At 44.3% G+C, this 18963-nt stretch overlaps 1 protein-coding gene across 1 annotated transcript; it reads left to right on the top strand.

The window, feature by feature from the left end:
• The first annotated feature begins 682 nt into the window (after window positions 1-682).
• LOC127022391 (cytochrome P450 3A29-like) lies at window positions 683-12545 on the top strand. The gene is made up of 13 exons (XM_050905954.1): window positions 683-753; window positions 3486-3579; window positions 4010-4062; window positions 5194-5293; window positions 5903-6016; window positions 6298-6386; window positions 7420-7568; window positions 8606-8733; window positions 9403-9487; window positions 9890-10050; window positions 10481-10707; window positions 11541-11703; window positions 11927-12545. Exons 1-13 carry the CDS (start codon window positions 683-685, stop codon window positions 12023-12025), a joined length of 1533 nt encoding a protein of 510 aa, XP_050761911.1. The 3' UTR covers window positions 12026-12545.
• Window positions 12546-18963: the final 6418 nt, after the last annotated feature.

Consider the following 18963-nt stretch of genomic DNA (forward strand, 5'->3'; position numbering starts at 1 on the left):
CTGCTTACAGTTGTGGAATGACAGTATTTCTCTCACAAAACACCCGGCCACAAACCAGCAAACAAGGTGGACTTCTAAAGCCTTTACAGGGGGCAAATTCCTGCCTTTGTTAGAAGCTGCTTCTGGCCCACCACAGGCAGAAGCAGGCAGTGGTTGCTCTTCACAACCCAGAAAGAAAGACATTTTAAACAAAATCTTAAATTCCGTCAAAGTTAATTCAGCTGCCAGAAAAGATCTTGTCATACAATATATGAATAACCTTTTCACTTCTCTTTCCCTTTTGTAAACCAACTCTGACACCTGCTTTGGGATTTACCTTTTCATTGTAACTTGGTTTTATTTATTTTGGTGTAGGAGCCCAGGAGCATTACTCAGTAAGAAGTCAGTTATTACTTACTATTACAACAGAGAAACTAGCTGAAATGCCTGGCAACATATGTATTAAATAATTTGAACCTTAAATAGTTCAGCCGGGCATTTATCTATCACTTGAATCATGTTTTTCAGGTTAGCATACTTTGCCACCTTTGCCTTCCACTCCTGCTCCTTCACAGCAGAAGGACAGCCCCTAAATCATGTGATTGGACACGAAAGATTGCACGTTGTGAAACACTCCGACTTCCCACAGACATGGGACAAACACATCAAGACAGAACTCAAAGCCAACCAGAGAAGAACCAAAATGAACCTTCTTCCCTTCTTCTCTACGGAGACATGGGCCCTTTTGCTTATTTTCGTAGCCCTCCTGGCAGCGTGAGTAAAATATTCTTTATTGGTTCTTCGCTCGTGCCGTTTTCGTGTTCTTGCCATTGTTCATTTTCATGCAACTAGTCTGCTGAAGAGCAAACAGGTAGGTGTGATTTCCAGATTTCCAGCCTCTAATGAGGCTCTGGGAAGTAGCAGAGGAGTCTAAAGACCGTACGGATGCGTGATCTTGCTCCAAGGTTTGGAGTATTCCCATGCACTGTTACGATCTTGCTGCTGAGCATCAAAGCAATAATCGAATAATTATGGTGCCAGGCATTCGTTACCAGCAGGGTGCAGGCTTCAGTGAGGATCGTGATCCGTTAGGTTATTTTCCACAGAAATACAGTCTCAGGAAGGCTGTGCCTCCCTGACTGAGGTTGCCCTATGGAGGGGAGCAGGCAATAGATGACCCTACTGCGTGACCTGAAAAGGTGGAGAGCAGCAGAAAGGCACCAGAAAAAGAGCATTCATAGGATCAGTTTTTACTCCTCCTGACTCCTTCCGCAGTGCCCAGGTAAGATGCTCCACGCATGGGCACCTGGACCAGGAGGGATGCTTTGCAGAAGTTAGATTTGCCACACGCCTGCAGGGACAGCATCCTATGCCCGTCCCCACAGCCCACCCTTGCTGGGGGAAGAAATGAAGCCCAGAGCAAGGTCAGCTCCCTGCTCCTGGCTTTTCAGACAAACTCCGGCAGGCAGAAGCGTACCCCGCTGCTTCAGAGACGCCGTGCTAGCGAGAAAATGCTTTTGTCCACTTTACTGATGCCATTCAGCGCTGCAGCATAGCAGGGCTGGCTGAAAACCCCCTTCTGCTGGGACATACAGCATCTCCGCTAGCAGCCCCTGCCAACAAGGCTGGACTGACAAACTTTGTAGTGTTGACAAGCCCTTAGGCAGAGACACTATGTTGCTAGCCATAAACCTTAATGATTAATGTGGTGCACATGAGCACAATCCATTTGTCTGCCCTGGCAGTGCTCCAACCACAGCAGTTCAGTAAGCTCTGAAACTTTTAGCCCTGTTTTTCAAACCCTTTCCTGTGATTTGGATCACTCAAAAGCCTGCTTAGGGCAGACTCTTCAAAAAAAAAAAAAAAAACAACAACCAAACCCAAACCCCCACCCTCATTATTGACCCAAACCCTCATATTTCAATAACTCTGTGGCCATCTAAGATTGCTGGTTACCAGACTCCCACCTTCTGCAGCCACTTGCAATTTTGTTGTGGCAAAAGGGACGAAGCCCAGATCTCTGTGCTCTGATATCTGAGCTAAAATAGAAATTTCACTGCCTATGAGCACAGGGAGGTTGTTCAGATGCTTCTTGTCCATCTGGGGCAATGCTGTTCCAGTTCACACATGAAGGAATATCAGGCATTTCTGGTTCACATCCATGGTAAGAAGTAATGATTATTCTCTGGCTTTACGCTAAATAGTCCTTCTCAGCCTGCAGAAAATCATGCCATGTTTTAGTCAGAGCATTAGACTGCATTTTCCTGGCCATGTTTCAAATGGATTAAGCCTAGCCCACGTTCCTATAGTGTTTCTGGGCTTTGTAACCAGCTCAGCCTGACATTTCCTGGTCCTCCTGCAGCCCTGGCTGCCCATAAACATTACAAATGAGAATCCACAAACATTTTATACCTAGTACTGAATTAACCTTTGACAGAAAAGGTTAAACATCGACAAACTGAGCTCTGTGAGACCCTTCTGCACCTGCGAACACTCCGTTCCCTGGTTTTTGCCTGCTCTGGACCATAAGATGATGTTTGCTTTTGTGCTCTGGCAGAACCTGTGCTGGGGGGACTGATATCATTTGAGGTCCCCCAGATTTAGAAAAGTATTACTAATTGCAAGGGAAACCCCCCTAAGTCTCAGCCTAGACTGGCTTTTCAGGAAAGCGTCTCCAAGATGCTGGCTGAGCGGCTGCTGCTGTGTGGCCCAAAGAGGATCTCTGATAACATCCCTCTGCCAAACTTTTGCAGTTTTACATCCCTTCTGCAATGAACCACTCACTTGGGAAACTGCAGCTACTAACTAAAAACAAATATTTTGAGGAGCTCTTTCAACACAGCCAAAGACAAGCTTCAAAGGGCTGCAGCCCAGGCCCTTGTTGAGAAACAGAAGGCCCTGAGGTAGAAGTAATAACTTTACAGCTGCCAAAAAGGGTGCTTCAGAGGAAAGAAATCTGCAAAGCTGTCAATAAAATCTAAAGAGAAAACCATCAAGACAAGAATTCCTGACGCACCACTGAGCTAACGCCGGGCTAAGGGGAGGGAGAACAATAAATGAAATTAAAGTGCAACTTGACAAAAGCCTTGTTTGGGACATCACTGCTGGCACTGCTTTGATTTGTCTTCAATAAAAGCATGTAAGCTTGGTGTTCCTTCTTCCAGCTCCCCTTTCTGCCTCTCCTTTGGTTGGCAATGAGCTCCTCTTTTGACTTTTGCTAAAGGCTTTAAGGTCCTGTTTCCACCAGCGTACCTATGCCTTTAGGAGACAGCTGCTTTTACATCAAAGTGATCTCTCTGAAGCTCTGTGTGGCAGCAGTGAGCCTTACCATGTTTATTAAGTAGTTTTTACAGGGCAGTTTTCTTTTGGGCCATTTTTTTCCAGCTCCTGGATCAACCTCTTCTGCTTAGAGCCAAAGGGGTGTTGCTGCAGTCTCCAGGTTTAGGAGAGCTCGCAGCCCCAATGCCATGGTGATGTAGCACTCGGTTGTCTTCTCTGTCCCACAGATATGGGACCTGGCCGTTTGGTTTGTTCAAGAAGTTGGGTATTCCTGGGCCAAGACCTCTGCCTTTCTTTGGGACGTGCCTGGAATATCGCAAAGTAAGTGACTGAAGCCTTCCTAGCTCCAGAAATATCCGCCTTTGCTCATACGGCTGTAGCTAAAGAGATACATGGCGATGATAAGTTATGTCCAAATGCCAAGCTCCGCTTTAACACACAGGTTGTGCAAAGGCCAGCACGGGGTAAGGGCTCAGTAACACAGACCACGGGGCCTTGCCTTTACAGCATCTCCAAACGAGCACTCGTAGGCGGCTGATTTACAGCTGCCCTTTGCCGGCGTCCTGGCAAACAGCTCATTCACAAGCACAATGTACATTTATGCTGTCCTTCATGATGTTTTTGGAGAGGAGGAGAACTCAGAAGACAGCTCTGAATGTCAGTTTACAGATATTCCTCCCAACCAACCATCTCCAACATCATTCCCTCCGCTGCATCCTCTCTGAGATAATTTTAAAATTGCTTTCCACAGGGTTTCTTAGAGTTTGACAATGAATGTTTCCAGAAATATGGGAAAGTCTGGGGGTGAGTATGAATCACTGATATCTTCTTAAGGTAAAACTAGAATTTGTACAAAGGGGAGAAAAAATTCATGAGGAAAGCTCCCTTTTCTCTGCCTGCAGCCCTGACAGTCCCAGCACAATGAGTACAGCAAGGATAGCGTGCTCGTGGTGGCTTACATTAAAGCCTGATGATTGCAGGGCTGTGCCACTGTCATGCTATATGGGAATTGCTTTGACTTATACTATGAAAGCTGTTTTAAAGCTGATAACAAAAGGCCCTCACCTGCTCCTAACAAAATCAGCAGCAAAACTACTATTTACTTAAGGAAGAATCTGGAACCAGGAGGCCAGGTTCCTCCGGTTTACCAACAGCAGAGGAATGTGAGTGACTTCCAATAGTGAGGGAAGAAGCAGATCCAAAGCCTGCCGACTTCCTCGTGCTGCTGATCCTTACCTGCTGCGGTGGGAGCTAGGGCAGCTATGATTGCTCTGCTCTGGACATCTGCTACGGCTTTTATGGCTGCTGTTATAACTTGGGCTACAAACTTGCATGTCCTCTATAATGCATCCATTGGTCCCTATAGCAACTTTACAAAATGGAGTCTGGAAAAGATATCTTTACATAAAGGAGGAAAGTGCATAAATCCGCTTAATCTACATCTGTTCCAGGAAAGCATTCAGAATTGGCAGCTTAAAAGGACAAAACCAAGGATTGAGTTTCATCTCCAAGGATATTTCAGTGCTGTCAGCCCAAGTCTCCAGACACCCAATTCAAGAGCCTGAAAGGGGTCGAACAAGTTTCCTTCTAATACTGTAATGTGTTTAAGTGCCTGGAAAAACACAGAGAGTCAGGGGAGAAAGTGAAGACACTTGCTTCATTTAGTATCTGGTCCTTTGAGGGACTGAGCCCTGCTCATTTCCCAGTGAATTTGGAAGGTATTTAGCCCCCTTTATCATTTACAAAACCAGATGGGAGAAGGCCTGGGAGTCCTTTTCCATCTCTACTTTCTACATTTCTGTACTTAGACATCTGCAGAACAGCAAGGCTAGTGATGGAGGAGCATTGGTTTAACACATTTCGTTTCATGGGCATCAGCCAAGCCTTGCACTTCAACTATCTGGGGTTATCTGTCTCCTCTTCTCCCCCTGCCAGGATTTACGACGGCAGGCAACCTGTGCTGGCTGTCATGGATCCCCAAATCATTAAATCTGTGCTGGTGAAAGAGTGTTACTCCACCTTTACCAACCGGAGGGTAAGAGCAGAAGCATTGTGGTGTACCACAGAGTCCAGAAAAAGTACAGGAGAAGACAAGCATGCCAAGCATGTGGCAGGGTTCCCATAGGGGACGAGTGCCTGCACTATAGGGATTACTGTAAATGGCCACTGTATGTCACTGTTCCCCTGCCTTACAGCGTGGGGACCGCATACCCAGGCTGGCAGAGGAAGATGTTTGTCTGTACATCAGACAAGTTCTGCTCTCACACCTATATGTATATGGATGAATTTGAGTCTGTGTGAGCATTCAGGAATCTGTAAGGGTCCAGCTAGCACATGTGCCCCCAGCTGGGATGCAGGCTCTGGGTGGCACGGTTAGGTGTGGGTACACACATACACACGGGTGTTGGGCTTGTTGGGTTACTTGTTCTGGATATGGAAATGGCATCTCACAGCTGGTTTACTGCAGGAAAGGGAATTATTTATGTATGTGTGTCTTGAGAGAGGCTTCTTGTAAGGCCTTAGCCTGCTGCCAGTAGTAATGTCCCTGAAATAGCCTGGGCAGGGACTTGCATGCTACATTCCCATCCTTGCAAGGAAGCCGCTATCTTTTCTGGGGTTAACACCTTGCCTTTCTCCCCTCTAGCATGTAGATCTAGCAGGGGTGCTGAACAACGCTGTCTCATTAGCTGAAGACGAACAGTGGAAAAGGATTCGTACTGTGCTCTCTCCAGCCTTCACCAGTGGGAAACTAAAGGAGGTAAAACACGGAGGAGCAGGTCCAAACTAAATCAGAAAGTCAGTAGACAGTGTTTTCAGGCTGAGATTGTCACAGGGGTCCGATTTCTTTAGTCAGAGCCTGGCAACTAAGCTGGCCTGTTTAATTTATGCCTAATTTAAAACAAAAAAGGCTTAAAATAAAACCTTAGCAGTAAGATCTTATTTGTAAATATTCATGAAACTCCCTGTAGTCTTCATAAGCCTGTCTTAAAGGAGTAAAATGTACTATACTTAAGTGACCATATCTGGTTTGTGTTACAGATGTTCCCTATAATGAAGCACTATGGGGAAGTTTTGGTGAAAAATGTTCAAAAGCGAGTGGAAAAAGACAACGCTCTATCTGTAAAGGAGTAAGTAGCTGCTACGAGCAGCAGGCTAAGCAGCAAACCTTGTTAGCAAGTGCTGTGGTTCATTTGTTACTGGCAACGCAGTTTGCTCGCTGGGTAAACCAGACCTCTGAAATGAGGAACGGGGCTAGCTGAAAGCCTGGCTGGAAATTTGAAAGTGAAAATTTAAGCTGGGATGTTAGTAAAACTTCCTAGAGGCAGAGACCCAGAGAGAAGTCTTCTAAAGGGAATTAGATGGGGAGAAAAATGCTCCAGCACAGCTTTGTGAATCTACAGATCCAAGATAACCCCAAATCCGCCAGGATAACCCAGTTTTCCCTGCATATACTCAGGATCTCTGTGCACCACCTTCTTATACCACAGGACACTGGGGTTGCTGGCCTCTCTGCCCCACACACAGCACTGTGGGATGCTCGTCCATCACTTGCCCTGTTGCTGGGGGGAGCGGGGAGGGAGGCTGTAGTGTGGCCCCAGGTGTGTCGTCCTCATCTGTGCCCTCCATATGGGCTCTGGAACAAAACCTGTGTATGTCACCCCCAATTTCAAAGCACAGATGCAGAAGGGGCAGCTGCACACCAGTAGCCACACACCAGCAAAGCTCTCCCCTACCAAAAACCCCATAAGGAGAGGGCTTGGGCACTTTGTAATATTCTAGGGCTGTGCTGGGTTGAACAAGACTGTTTTCATGGCATGTTCGAATCGAGGTGTGTTACCACCCCTCCCCAAGAAGCTAACATGCTCGAGAGCCACATGGTGTCCTTGCACTAACCCGTTCATGTAGCTACATGCTGTTTTAAAATCCTCAGAAAAGCTGTCCAGTTTCAAAACCCATGCAGGCTTGAAACCAAAGCTCTCTAAAAATCTATCCCTTTCACTGTAAGTGCATTTCAGTTACCATATATTCAATTTCCTTTTCAAAACCAGGGCAGGAAGTCTTATGAGAATTTATATTTGAATGTCACATAGGCGTTAGGAAAAAATATGTTCACTTGCTCCAAATATTTAACCACAGTCTATCTTTTCCATCTTTCCTCAGCATCTTTGGAAGCTACAGCATGGATGTTGTCACCAGCACTTCGTTCGGTGTGAACATTGACTCCATGAACAACCCCAAAGACCCCTTTGTCAGAGAGATGCAGAAGCTGGTCAAGTTTGACTTTTTTGACCCACTCTTCATCTTGGCATGTAAGTGACTTTGTTGTTGAAAACTTCGTTCAGGTGTCAGAGTACTATCGAAGTGCGACTTTAGCAAGCATATCAGAGACTGGTGCATCCTATACATTAACCAATCAACTACTGCTTAGATAACTTCACTAGCTAGGATGGAAGTCCTAATGGCTCTCGTCTCATCATTTCCTCATTGTTAGCTTCATGCTAAAACTCTGGGAAGGAGATAGGTAAAAACTTCCTCCACCTTTGGCATCCACAATGCAAGAAACATATGAACATCCCAGCCAATATCCAAATAAGCGCTGGAAAATGATTTGAGGGTTGAAAAGCAAGTTCAGCTGTGAGGCTTGAGGAGAGTGGTGCTATCTAAAATGCATTTTCGGGAAGAGTGCTGAGTGGGGACTGTAATTAGATGCAATTTCCTAGCAGTGCAATAGCTTAGCAGTGATGGACCTTAAATCACTTGCAACCTTAAATCAAGATTAGATACCTTGCTAAAACACGGGGAAAGTTGTGATCTGTGCATAAAGGAGGTTCTGGTGCTGTAGATTTTATGGATTTGTACACAAGCTCAAGATCATGTCTCTATGATGAAGGAAATGCTCTGAAGGGGACTTGAAAATGTTTGTATGAGCACAGCATGGCAGTGAATAGCTCAGTCTGAAAAAAGGATTCAGAATTTGCAATATTTCTCTTCTGAGCCACATCCCTGTTGTAGTGCTGTACAATGTACAGAAGTAACCTGTCCTTAGAAAACAGTGCCTTAGAAAAAGAAGGTGGCATATGCTCTGGTCATCTCAAAGCAATGATTACACCCAGCTCAGTTGTGCCCATTTGACAGAAACTTGGGAGAGGGTTGCATCAAGACAAACTATCCCAAGGGAAGGAGAAAGAAGAAAAAAGGCAAAGTCCAGGCTTTTCCCAGGTAAAGAAGTCAAGAAAGGAAATAATTTCTCAGTAGCATCATTACTTCCTCAGTAACATCCATAGCTATCTTATATGAGGTGGAGTTTGTTCACAGTGTGTGATTCTATTCTCGATTTGTTTTTCAGTTGTATGCCCATTCGTTATTCCTCTTTTGGCCAAGATTAATGTAAGCTTCTTCCCCAGTGATGCTGTAGATTTCTTCATGAGATCCATCTCCAAAATTAGGCAGGATCGTGAAAAGGAACCTCACAAGGTAAGTGAGCATGAATTTGCTAGCAATTGTGGCAGAAAATACACCTAAGTGAAATATAATTAGGGTGATGATATCAAAGGTGAAGCCAAAGTACAATGACTCAACAAACCCCTGAATCTACTTAAGTGTAAACACTTGATTTTAATACTGTCAGAAAAGCCTCACCTGACCAGTCCTGGCAGAGAAGCAAGTGGACTTTGTACATCCATGATCTGAGGCTAAATCCAGATAAAGGCTTGGTAGAATTGGACTAAGCTTGGGTTTGCAGAACTTGTAATATGTCAAAGTATCTTCTCCCTGAAGAAGATCAGGCAGAGGACAAGAGAGCAGAGTAAGCAGCCCAAGAGCAGCAATACCGCCTTTCAGGGTTGCGCCTTCCCCTCTCACTTTTCAAAAACTGAAGCTGCTTCCTGGCAAAATTCTCCCTTTTAGAGTTTGGATCCCTTCCCTGAAATTCATTCAAGACACTGCTCTCCCACCCAATGGCTTCACAAAAAAAACCAGATAGGTTTCCAAAATAAAAAGCAAGTGTTTTGTTTTTCAGTAAGGAAGTCATGTGCATTTTGGGGATGCTTTCAGTTTAAAACTTGTGCTTAGGCTATGAAATCTGCTTATCTGAGCCCTCCAAGGGACCTGTCACCAAAGAAACTCTCCTGCTTTTCTTCTCAGGGCAGAGTAGATTTTCTGCAGCTGATGATCGAGTCCCAGAAATCAACCAGTCACGGGAGCAATGAAGCAAATCACTCATATAAAGGTAACAACATCCAAATACTCATCACAGGAACAGGGGCTGTGAAAGCGAGGAGAATATGGGAAGCTGTTTCCCAGAGAAAGGCTCAATGGGTCACCACCATCTCCACTGACCAGCTCCAGGCAGAAGTCTCTGTCCCTTGTTGCCAGCACCAGGGCTAAGGGGAATGCCCCAGGTCCTTTGCCAGGGAGTAGGACTGCTGTGTCAACCATTTATACCTGGGAAAACATCTGGCTCCCCTGTCAAATGACTTTTTCCAGACAGATAGCAGATTAGCTATAAATGTGTTATCACAAAACAACCGCAACAAACCTGCCTCAACCCCACCCGTTGCTACCTGGTCCTTGCTGAGACCATCAGCCAACACTGGTTTTGCTCATCTCCCCGCGTCCTCTCTCCTCACAGCCCTGACCGATCCAGAGATCCTGTCGCAAGCATTCATCTTTATATTTGCTGGGTACGAGCCCACCAGCAACATACTTTGTTACCTGGCGTATGAACTGGCCACGCATCCCGATGTGCAGCAAAAACTGCTGGAGGAAATCGACACAGTTTTACCCAACAAGGTAAGGGGACGTTGAGTGATGGTGAAGACCCTCTGACCCTGCTGTCCTCCTTGTTCAGTCAAGACAATGAGAAATCTTTAGCTCCTAAACACCCTCCCCCTGGGATCTTCCAAGAGCTCTAAGAGACACACAGTGAGACAACTTAGCCCTGTAGTGATTTTCTTTTGGCAGCTGAAACCTTCCAGGTCACCCCACTGCACAAACCCATGTGCCATGCACAAGTGGATGTGGATTTCCAGGCATTTCCATCACTCAGGAATGGAAAATGAAACCGATTACGCAATTTCTACCTTGCATTTTGTTCTTCAGTGAGTCTGAGTCATAGTTGGGGCAGTACGGGTTTGGGGACACTCTGGTCTCAGCAGTCATTTTAGAACAATCCAATCCTCATGCCAACATACCTGGTCACCTTTCTCCTGTCGTCCTACAGGCTCCTCTCACATATGAAGCGATGATGCAATTGGAATATCTTGACATGACATTGAGTGAAACCCTTCGGCTCTTTCCCCTTGGAGGACGGCTTGAGAGGACCTGCAAGAAAGACGTAGAAATACATGGAGTGACCATTCCCAAAGAAACCGTTGTTGTGATCCCTCCCTATACTCTGCACCGCAACCCAGAGTACTGGCCAAACCCAGAAGAGTTCAGACCAGAAAGGTACAAAAAGCATAATGAAAGGGAAGAAATATCATGCTGCTTTTTCCTCACGTAGTAATTAAGTATTAACCTCTGATTAGCTTCCTAATGGTGTTCTTCCTATCTTTTTACAAACAATACCAATGAGAAATTGCAGGCTCATGGGAATGTCATTTTGAAGAAGAAAATGAATAAAGCAGGGTTTCAAACAACATAATCTTACTGGGAGAATAACACTGATACCTCAAAACATCTTGTACACAATTTTTAGGCTTGCTGACAGGCCGGGTAGTTGGTGAGTTTTTGTAGCTGCTAGCCATCCTTCTTTATAATCTTCATTGCTGAACCTGTTTCCTTCACACAGGCTTTGCTACCAAATATACCTGAGTTGATCCTTCCAGAGTTGCCTTCCCTCCTTGTTTTCAAGGAAGTGATAACTTTTCCCTAGTTGGTTATTCTTATAGTTGGTATCTACCTCTCATTCCCAGGAAAGCTGAAGCTATAGGCTGCTCCTAACCAAGATGACTCCTGGTGTCTCTCTCACTAAATACAACAGATAGGAAGTATCAGTTACTTCAGGAGAGCATGTTGCCTAGATTTTCACCTTGCTTCCAACTTCTACTAGTCTGGACGGACAGAATTAAAATCAAACACTCAAGTGGGATCCCACCCTGTCCTGGACGAGGGCTCTGACACAGCACTCGATTGCCAGGGCGTGCTGAGACACCTTAGTGAAAAAACAAAGCAGTCTCTGTAGGGCGCCAGCAAGAGATCTCTGGATAAGTAATACAGATACGTAGCTTTTTGGTTTTTTGCTGCCTTCATTTCTTTTCCCCAACCATGTAATTATCCAGGTTCAGTAAGGAAAACAAAGAGGCCATAGACCCGTATACGTACCTGCCCTTTGGAGCTGGTCCCAGGAACTGCATTGGGATGCGGTTTGCTCTCCTGACTCTGAAAGTTGCCATCGCCATCCTATTGCAACATTTCACCTTCCAGACCTGCAAAGAAACTCAGGTGAGGAGCACATTAGGTTTTGAAACTCGCATGCCAAGAGCCAGGTGCCTGGTTTCTCACTGTGGGTGCTAACACCCGATGCTTTGCACTTTCAGGGGCCGTGCACTTTCAGGCACTACGGATCAAGTTGTGTCCAAACCATGGCCAAGTTTCTTTCCTTTAATCTCTACTTATTTAGTTAATTTGTCTATCTCCAAGTGTGTTTTTCCTCTTACTGTTGCAGATCCCTCTCAAGCTGAATTCACGGGGATTCTTAACACCAGAGAAACCGATTATTCTGAAGTTAGTCCCCCGGACCAACACTGCACCTGCAGAGGTGTAAAACCCAGCTGCGCCTACAACAATTCTCCAGCGTCTAATGAGTGCTGTGCTAACAAAGGGATCATATGTCGCAGGAAATCTCTCCTACACGTACAGACACAGAAGAGCAGCTCTAGTTAATTCTGGAAGCAATTACTACATATTTACTAATAAACATAGCTGTCAGAAATGTAATGTGGATCACTGGGCAGTGACAATACACAGTCCCCTTAATTTTGATTGCAGAAAACAAGAAATAAATCCAAATGAGAAGCTGATCATCCACTTACTTCTAAGGGGACTCCTCCATCTGGAGAGAAGGAATTACTGTTGCTTCCAAGAGAAACAAGGTGTGATGGAAATTCAAATCACCAGACCTTGCTGGGCAGGGACGAGTGACGTTCTTCTTGGTGTATTGATGCTTGAAATTTCATGTGTTATAATTGAGATGACTGGTGTGAGACTACATCCTAGTTACCAAACCTCTCTTGTGCCATGTGTTAATTAAACTAAAGTGTGTACAAATACTGTCATTAAAAATGTTTGAGAGCTGCTCTGTGTTGTGTATAGTGGCTGATCACTTCCTATTTAAAAACCGTATTCAGCCTCAACCCTTGAAATTATCCATGTACATTGCTTTCCACTTAATTTAATGAATCCGATCCTTCATTTAATGCGATCAAACCCTCCCATTTGTACAGTATTTTACAAACACTATAACTCCCACCTCTTAGTTTGATTAAGAGGTTGCCTTCAGCTCAGCACTGGCCAACCCTTTTCCACGCTGGAGCAACAGAGGACGGATTGCAGAGAGCAGCAGGAGCAGCTTGCAGGAGGTGGTGACAGCAATGCCGGAGGGCCACTGCTCCTGGAGAAATTGTCTGGACACAGCTTGTAGCCGAGCCTTGCCTCCCAGAGCCATGGATGGGGTTTACACGTTGTCCGTGGTGGGTTGTTAGCCTGCTGCGAGCTGCTTTGCTCTTGAACTGCTCCAGAGCAGTCTACAGCTTGGGCCCTATGGGCTGGTCCTGCCATCAGCGTGATGCTTTGCCCAAAGGACTTATGCCATCCCTGACCATATAAACAGGGAATATCAAAAAGCAGGTGGGAGGTTCTCCCGGATCCGCATTTCACACGCCAGTTAACCCCAGTATATTGTGCTGGTCCTGACACCTACAAACCAAGAAGGATGCTAGTAAAACCGGAAAGGTTTTTGGATGAGCTGCAAACCAGATCAAGTCACCCCTTAACTTTCTCCCAGCATCCTTCACTCCAAGGCAATGTTTTTCAAATCATGGCTGTCGTGGTTTAACCCCAGTCAGCAGCTAAGCACCACGCAGCCGCTTCCCCCTCCCTGCTCCCAGTGGGGTGAGGAGGAGGAAAGGGAAAAAAGTAAAACTCATGGGTTGAGATAAGAACAGTTTAATAACTAAAGTAAAATATAATACTAACAATAGTAATAATGGAATATAATAATAGTAATGAAAAGGAATATAACAAAAAAAAGGGGGTGGGGAATGAAAAAAAACAGTGATGCACAATGCAGTTGCTCACCACCCGCTGACCGATGCCCGAGCAGCGATCCGCCCTCCCAGCCAACTTCCCCGTTTATATACTGGGCATGACGTTCCATGGTATGGAATATCCCTTTGGCTAGTTCGGGTCAGCTGCCCTGGCCATGCTCCCTCCCAGCTTCTTGCACACCGGCTTGCTGGCAGAGCACGGGAAACTGAAAAATCCTTGGCTTAAGATAAGCGCTACTTAGCAACAACTAAAACATCAGAGTGTTATCAACATCATTCTCACACTAAATCCAAAACACAGCACTGTACCAGCTACTAAGAAGAGAGTTAACTCTGTCCCAGCCAAAACCAGGACAATGGCCTATAATTTTCTCCCATGGTCACATGCTTTTTTCTTTAGTCTAGCAGACAAAACTGCAACATGACCCAAATGCTACAATCCAACATAGTATAAATTTATTCAAGAGTTTGTGTCCATTCTTTAACAAGAATGGCAATTAAGGGGTTTGGGAGTGGTCAGCCAACGGTGCAGTGGATTCCTGATCGCTGGGCATCCCCAAATCAAAGCTGTCCATTTTTCAGGAAGATACAGCAACATTCATCAGGCTCTAATTCAAGAATAAGCAGCTTGTGCTGTCCCAAAAGGCAGATAAAACAATTATAGTGCTCCCTTCTGATTCATCATCCGTGAAAAATTGTTTGGGTTTTGCTATGTACACAGCAAGGCATAGTTAGGAGTGCTGCCAATAAGGCCCTTCCTCAGTTTAAACTGTTGCTCATCTCTTACCAGGGGTTAAAAACCATCAGTGGAAGAGCTGGGCCTGTGTTACTGCTGTAATGCTGCAGCAGCTCTGATGGGGAGAGTGCAATGCCCCTGCATGGACAGACAAGTTAAAAAATGCATTTTCCCTGTAGAAAAATAGTGCTAGGCAAAACTAACTTCAGATTCAAGAAAAGGGAAAGAAAGGGGAAACCATCATGAAAGCAGGAAGTCACTTTTACATGCCAAACAGCTGCTTTGAAGTAAAGAAAAGTCATTTTGGTATCTCATGAACAAAATCAAGCGCCTTTGCATGGTGCTCAGAACCAGAAAGGGTTAATCCGGCCGTACCCCAAGACAGGCAGTCCCTGCCCAGTGCATGGCATCTCCGGGAATGAAGTCATTAACGTAACTGCACAGATCATTCTTCCAAATGTGAAAAATGTGACTAATTCTCCGGCTTCAGCCAATTATGACCTGCCAGGACTATCATAACAGCCCATAAATAATGTGTAACAAAATCATGGTAATGAGTCTTCTAGAAGAAAATTAGATCCTCTGTGTCTTAACTCCATAAAATTACTTTGCTTGTAAGGGCTGCCTCCGTCATTCCCAGCACTTTCCATTGCTTCACTGGCCATCCCTCAGAAATGGATGTGACTTGGCCAGGAGTCTGCTGGTGCTGGTAGCTGTGCATTCATCAGATTTGTTTCCACTGGTTTGGCTGTTTCCTTTTTAAATCAGACATATCACTGCTTAACTCAACTTTCGAATGTTTTTGCTGATAAAACATATTTACTTTATCTAGACCTTGCTGATTCCTTTAACTGTTTCAACGCATCCTTGGCAGGCCTGGGACATTGTGTTGTCCCAAGGTAGCTGGGTCTTTGTCAAAGGAAAGAGCTTCCAAACACAGTACAAGGTAAAGTTAATTTAGAGGACACTTCTGTTTCACTTCCTGCCCTAAATCCTCTCAAACCCTAAGTAAGAAGGAAAAAAGTATGAAGAAAATCAATGTTACATCAGCATTTTAAAAGAATGTGCTTTTCTCAAAGATTTTACAACTGTGTCTCATCAGAGAAGTTATCGTCAAATCACTGTGCAAGCATGACGGACTCACACCCTGGTAAAACACTAACATCACTCAGGAAGACTTCTGTAAGTATGCAGAAATATATTCCCCTTAATACAGAAAGGCTTACTGGGAACTTTCCAAAAAAGAGATCTATACCCTGTGATATGAGAACGGTTATTGTATCAGTCCTCATGAAAGACAAAGATGGTTATAAGTGGGGAGATTTGTTTTCTGTTTCTCAGTTAACTATAGCAGAGTAACCATCAATGTTACAGTAACTTGCCCGAATGATGTAATACTTCCAGTTGATTGCAATGATCAAATGGTTTTTATGAAAAACAGGTTTCCTGCTTACAGCAGAGGAATATTTCATGTGCTTCACCAAGTCAGTTATTAGATGTTTCAATACCAGGCTGAGCCCTGACAGATAGAAGAATGGTCTGACTATTACCAAACTAAGTGTCCCTAAAGTATTGAAGTCTTTTGCAATTCTGCCTTGCCTTTAAAGTGAAAAATGAAACATTTTCAGGCATATTTCACCTTAAAGGAAGAATAGGCAGCGTGGCTCGTTTTACCCTCTACTGAGGCACAGTTTCTCTATTGATACTCTGGCATCAGAAGCCTACAAGTCAGAAGGTGCAGAAATGAAAAAGCCAGCATGCAGAATTTGTTTAGTTCTCACAGTCCCTCCTTCCTCTTTCCATGTCCTTATTAGAAGTAACAAGCCAGCGTGGGGAATTACCAGGGTATGACAGATAGCTTGGAAACGTGGAAAACCTGTAACTGAATTTATGCACTGACATCACCTTTATCTGCTGTAATGGAGAGAATTAGGCATATTGAATCGCTCACCATACAGATATGGAATTTTGAAAACCCTTACTGTTGCACAAATGTTGACAGGATATTTTATTTACTGCATCATTAAAGGTTAAAGAGACTCATTCTCCAGAGGATTCATTTTTTCAACCCTTAATATCAATTAAAGCTAATTTCAGCTCTACCCTAATGATTAACATAAAATATGGAAAAAGCTCTAACTGAGCATTTCTGTTCATTACTTCAATTCTCTTGTATTGCTAGGGCACTTTATAGGTACCGATGCAGCTTTATATCACCCATGACACAGTTAATTTTCCCCTCAGAGCTTTTTTTGTTACTGAACACTTGAAGATGTTGCAAAGATGCACAAAATACCTTTGATGATATGGATCAAAGTTTTTATTTAACCAGTTCATAGTCGATGATCAGTGGTGTTCTCTATTGGCTTTCCTACATGGCTGAGTACAATGTCTAGGTACAAATTTATTTTGTTACATGACCTACAGCTTCCATATCATATATATATATAATATATAAGCGTACTTTGATCTATTTGTGCAGCCAGAAGTTTGCAAATGGACTGGGGAGGACAATATAACTGTTCAAGGGAAAATGAAAAACCTTGTCTGCCACTTATGAACTGAAGCCAGTCCAGTACAGCTGGATGCATTTACCCATCTTTGCTTGGCAAACTACTAGTTCCATCAACACGCCATAGAGTGCCCAGAAAAATAAGTTATAGTCCATCCCCTGGACTATATCAGGGCTTTGTACAGCCCAGCTGAGAAGGCCCAGGTTCCACACCGCAGCTCCCTCATCCTGGGGCTGTCCAGCTGGTTTTGCTCTGGAATCGTAGGTAATATGACTGGAAAATACTTTGGGAAAAATAGACCACACAGACCAACCGCCAGCACGGTGAGCAGAGTCTTGCACTAACTTGCCCCGAGCTTGTCTAATCTTTTCAAAACTTGTCCACTTGTATCCTAATTTTAGGGTATTTATTGTTAACAAACACTAATCTGGGATCGATCTGTATCCAAAGGTCACAGCAAAAGCCAGAGGGAAGGTGAGGAGCGATACAGATGCTCCTAAGAAGGTCAGCTGCTGCCACTCAGGCTGTTCTCTGGTGGTAACCGCACATCAATCAGCCCACCAGTAGCCTTAGCAACATCCATGGAAGCGAGCAGATGTCTGATGCTCCCAATAATTACAACAGACTCCAGCAGAAATCAGCAAGATGTAGAAGTGGGGGACATGCATTTGCAGATTCCCCTTGCCAAGAAATGAAGTGTTTCCCATGCTGGCTGTTGTACTTTCACGTTCTGTCACATATAGCTCTGGCCCAGGACTCCATACTGAGCTACGTGCATCTTCTCAGACAAGTCGCTGAACCTACCACTCTTGTTTTTCCTCATCTTTTCAAGACTGCAGGTGGCTTTCTGCTTCCCCCTCCTGAATTTTCATGTTTAGCTTTCAGTGACTGGAATTCATTTGGCTGGGAGTAAGTGAAACAGCTCTTTTAAGTGGAAGAGCTACCTAATAGTTTTAATGGAAGATATTATTTCTGTTCTTTACATTACATTAAAAGCCAGTCAGGAAATGAAAGCCCAGGAGGGTTAGGCGTGTTGGAAACACTCAGCAAGACAGTCTTTTCTTCAGGGAGTTCAGTCTAAATGTTGCCCTAAGAAACAGAATGTGCAGCAAACACAGACAGCTTGTGCTATTACAGACTTAGCAAGCATGTGTAGATATATATATACACACAAATATGTGTGCATATACACACACAAAGGGCAGAGGGGTATCTATTTTGTCTTTGGAGGGACTCTCCAATGCCCGGTCTGATATCCACCTGGGGAGTGTCTGGGGTGAGAAGCTTAGTGCCTAGACCATGGCATAGTGCATTTACCTGCTCTGCACCACCAAGGTATACAAATGCTCTTTAGCAGCGACATTTAAATACCAAACCCATTGCTGTCTTCAGGGTTTCTTTGTGTGACTTAAATTGAATTGGTCAGTTTGGGCTCTTCACTAACCCGCAACCTGAATTTAAGAAAACTTCTCACCACCTATTTATTTTCTTGCTGTGCTAAACTTCTGTGCAACAACAGCAAGAGCAGTTACAGAAATCTATTTTCAGTAGCAATAGCAAAACTGAGCAGTTCTCCGCCTCCCCATGGAGGGGCAGTGACATTCAAGCACCTATCAGGAAAGACGATTAAAATGGGTCAAAAGAGTACTATAAATTTTTGAAGCATTGGCCTTTGAGTTTAAAAAGTCAACCTTTCAAGTTTTGGTTGGATGAGAGGGACCACATTTAGCTATTGATGTTTAAGATGGTTTTGTACCAACTTAAAAATAAAAGAATGCTATTTTCTAAGATGGAAAGCAGAGATTTACACTGTCAGCAACACTGAGAACTATAGAGTGTTAACACTTCAAAATGTCCCCTCCAGGTAAAGTATCCAAGCACTTTCAGTCCTTGGATCTGGGCTATTGCAGATCACGTTACACATACCTGGCCTAATCTATGTTGCTAACCCCGAAGAGATGGCTCTCAACACATCCAGGCAGAGCTTGGGTGCCAACACTGTCCTCAGGCCCTGTCTCAGGACCTGCCGTAGACCTCGGGGCATCAGATGGGTCAACACTATACAGATATTCATAAAAGGCTTTCACAGCTTCAGGTCTCCGCATTTATCAGCACTTAGGTTTATGTGGAGAATGTCATTGAGAAGTAAAATCATTCTTGATAGAAGACCACTGTCCTCTTTAGTGTC

Source organism: Gymnogyps californianus, chromosome 15 (assembly GCF_018139145.2).
Source record: "Gymnogyps californianus isolate 813 chromosome 15, ASM1813914v2, whole genome shotgun sequence".
NCBI classification, from domain to species: Eukaryota; Metazoa; Chordata; class Aves; order Accipitriformes; family Cathartidae; genus Gymnogyps; species Gymnogyps californianus.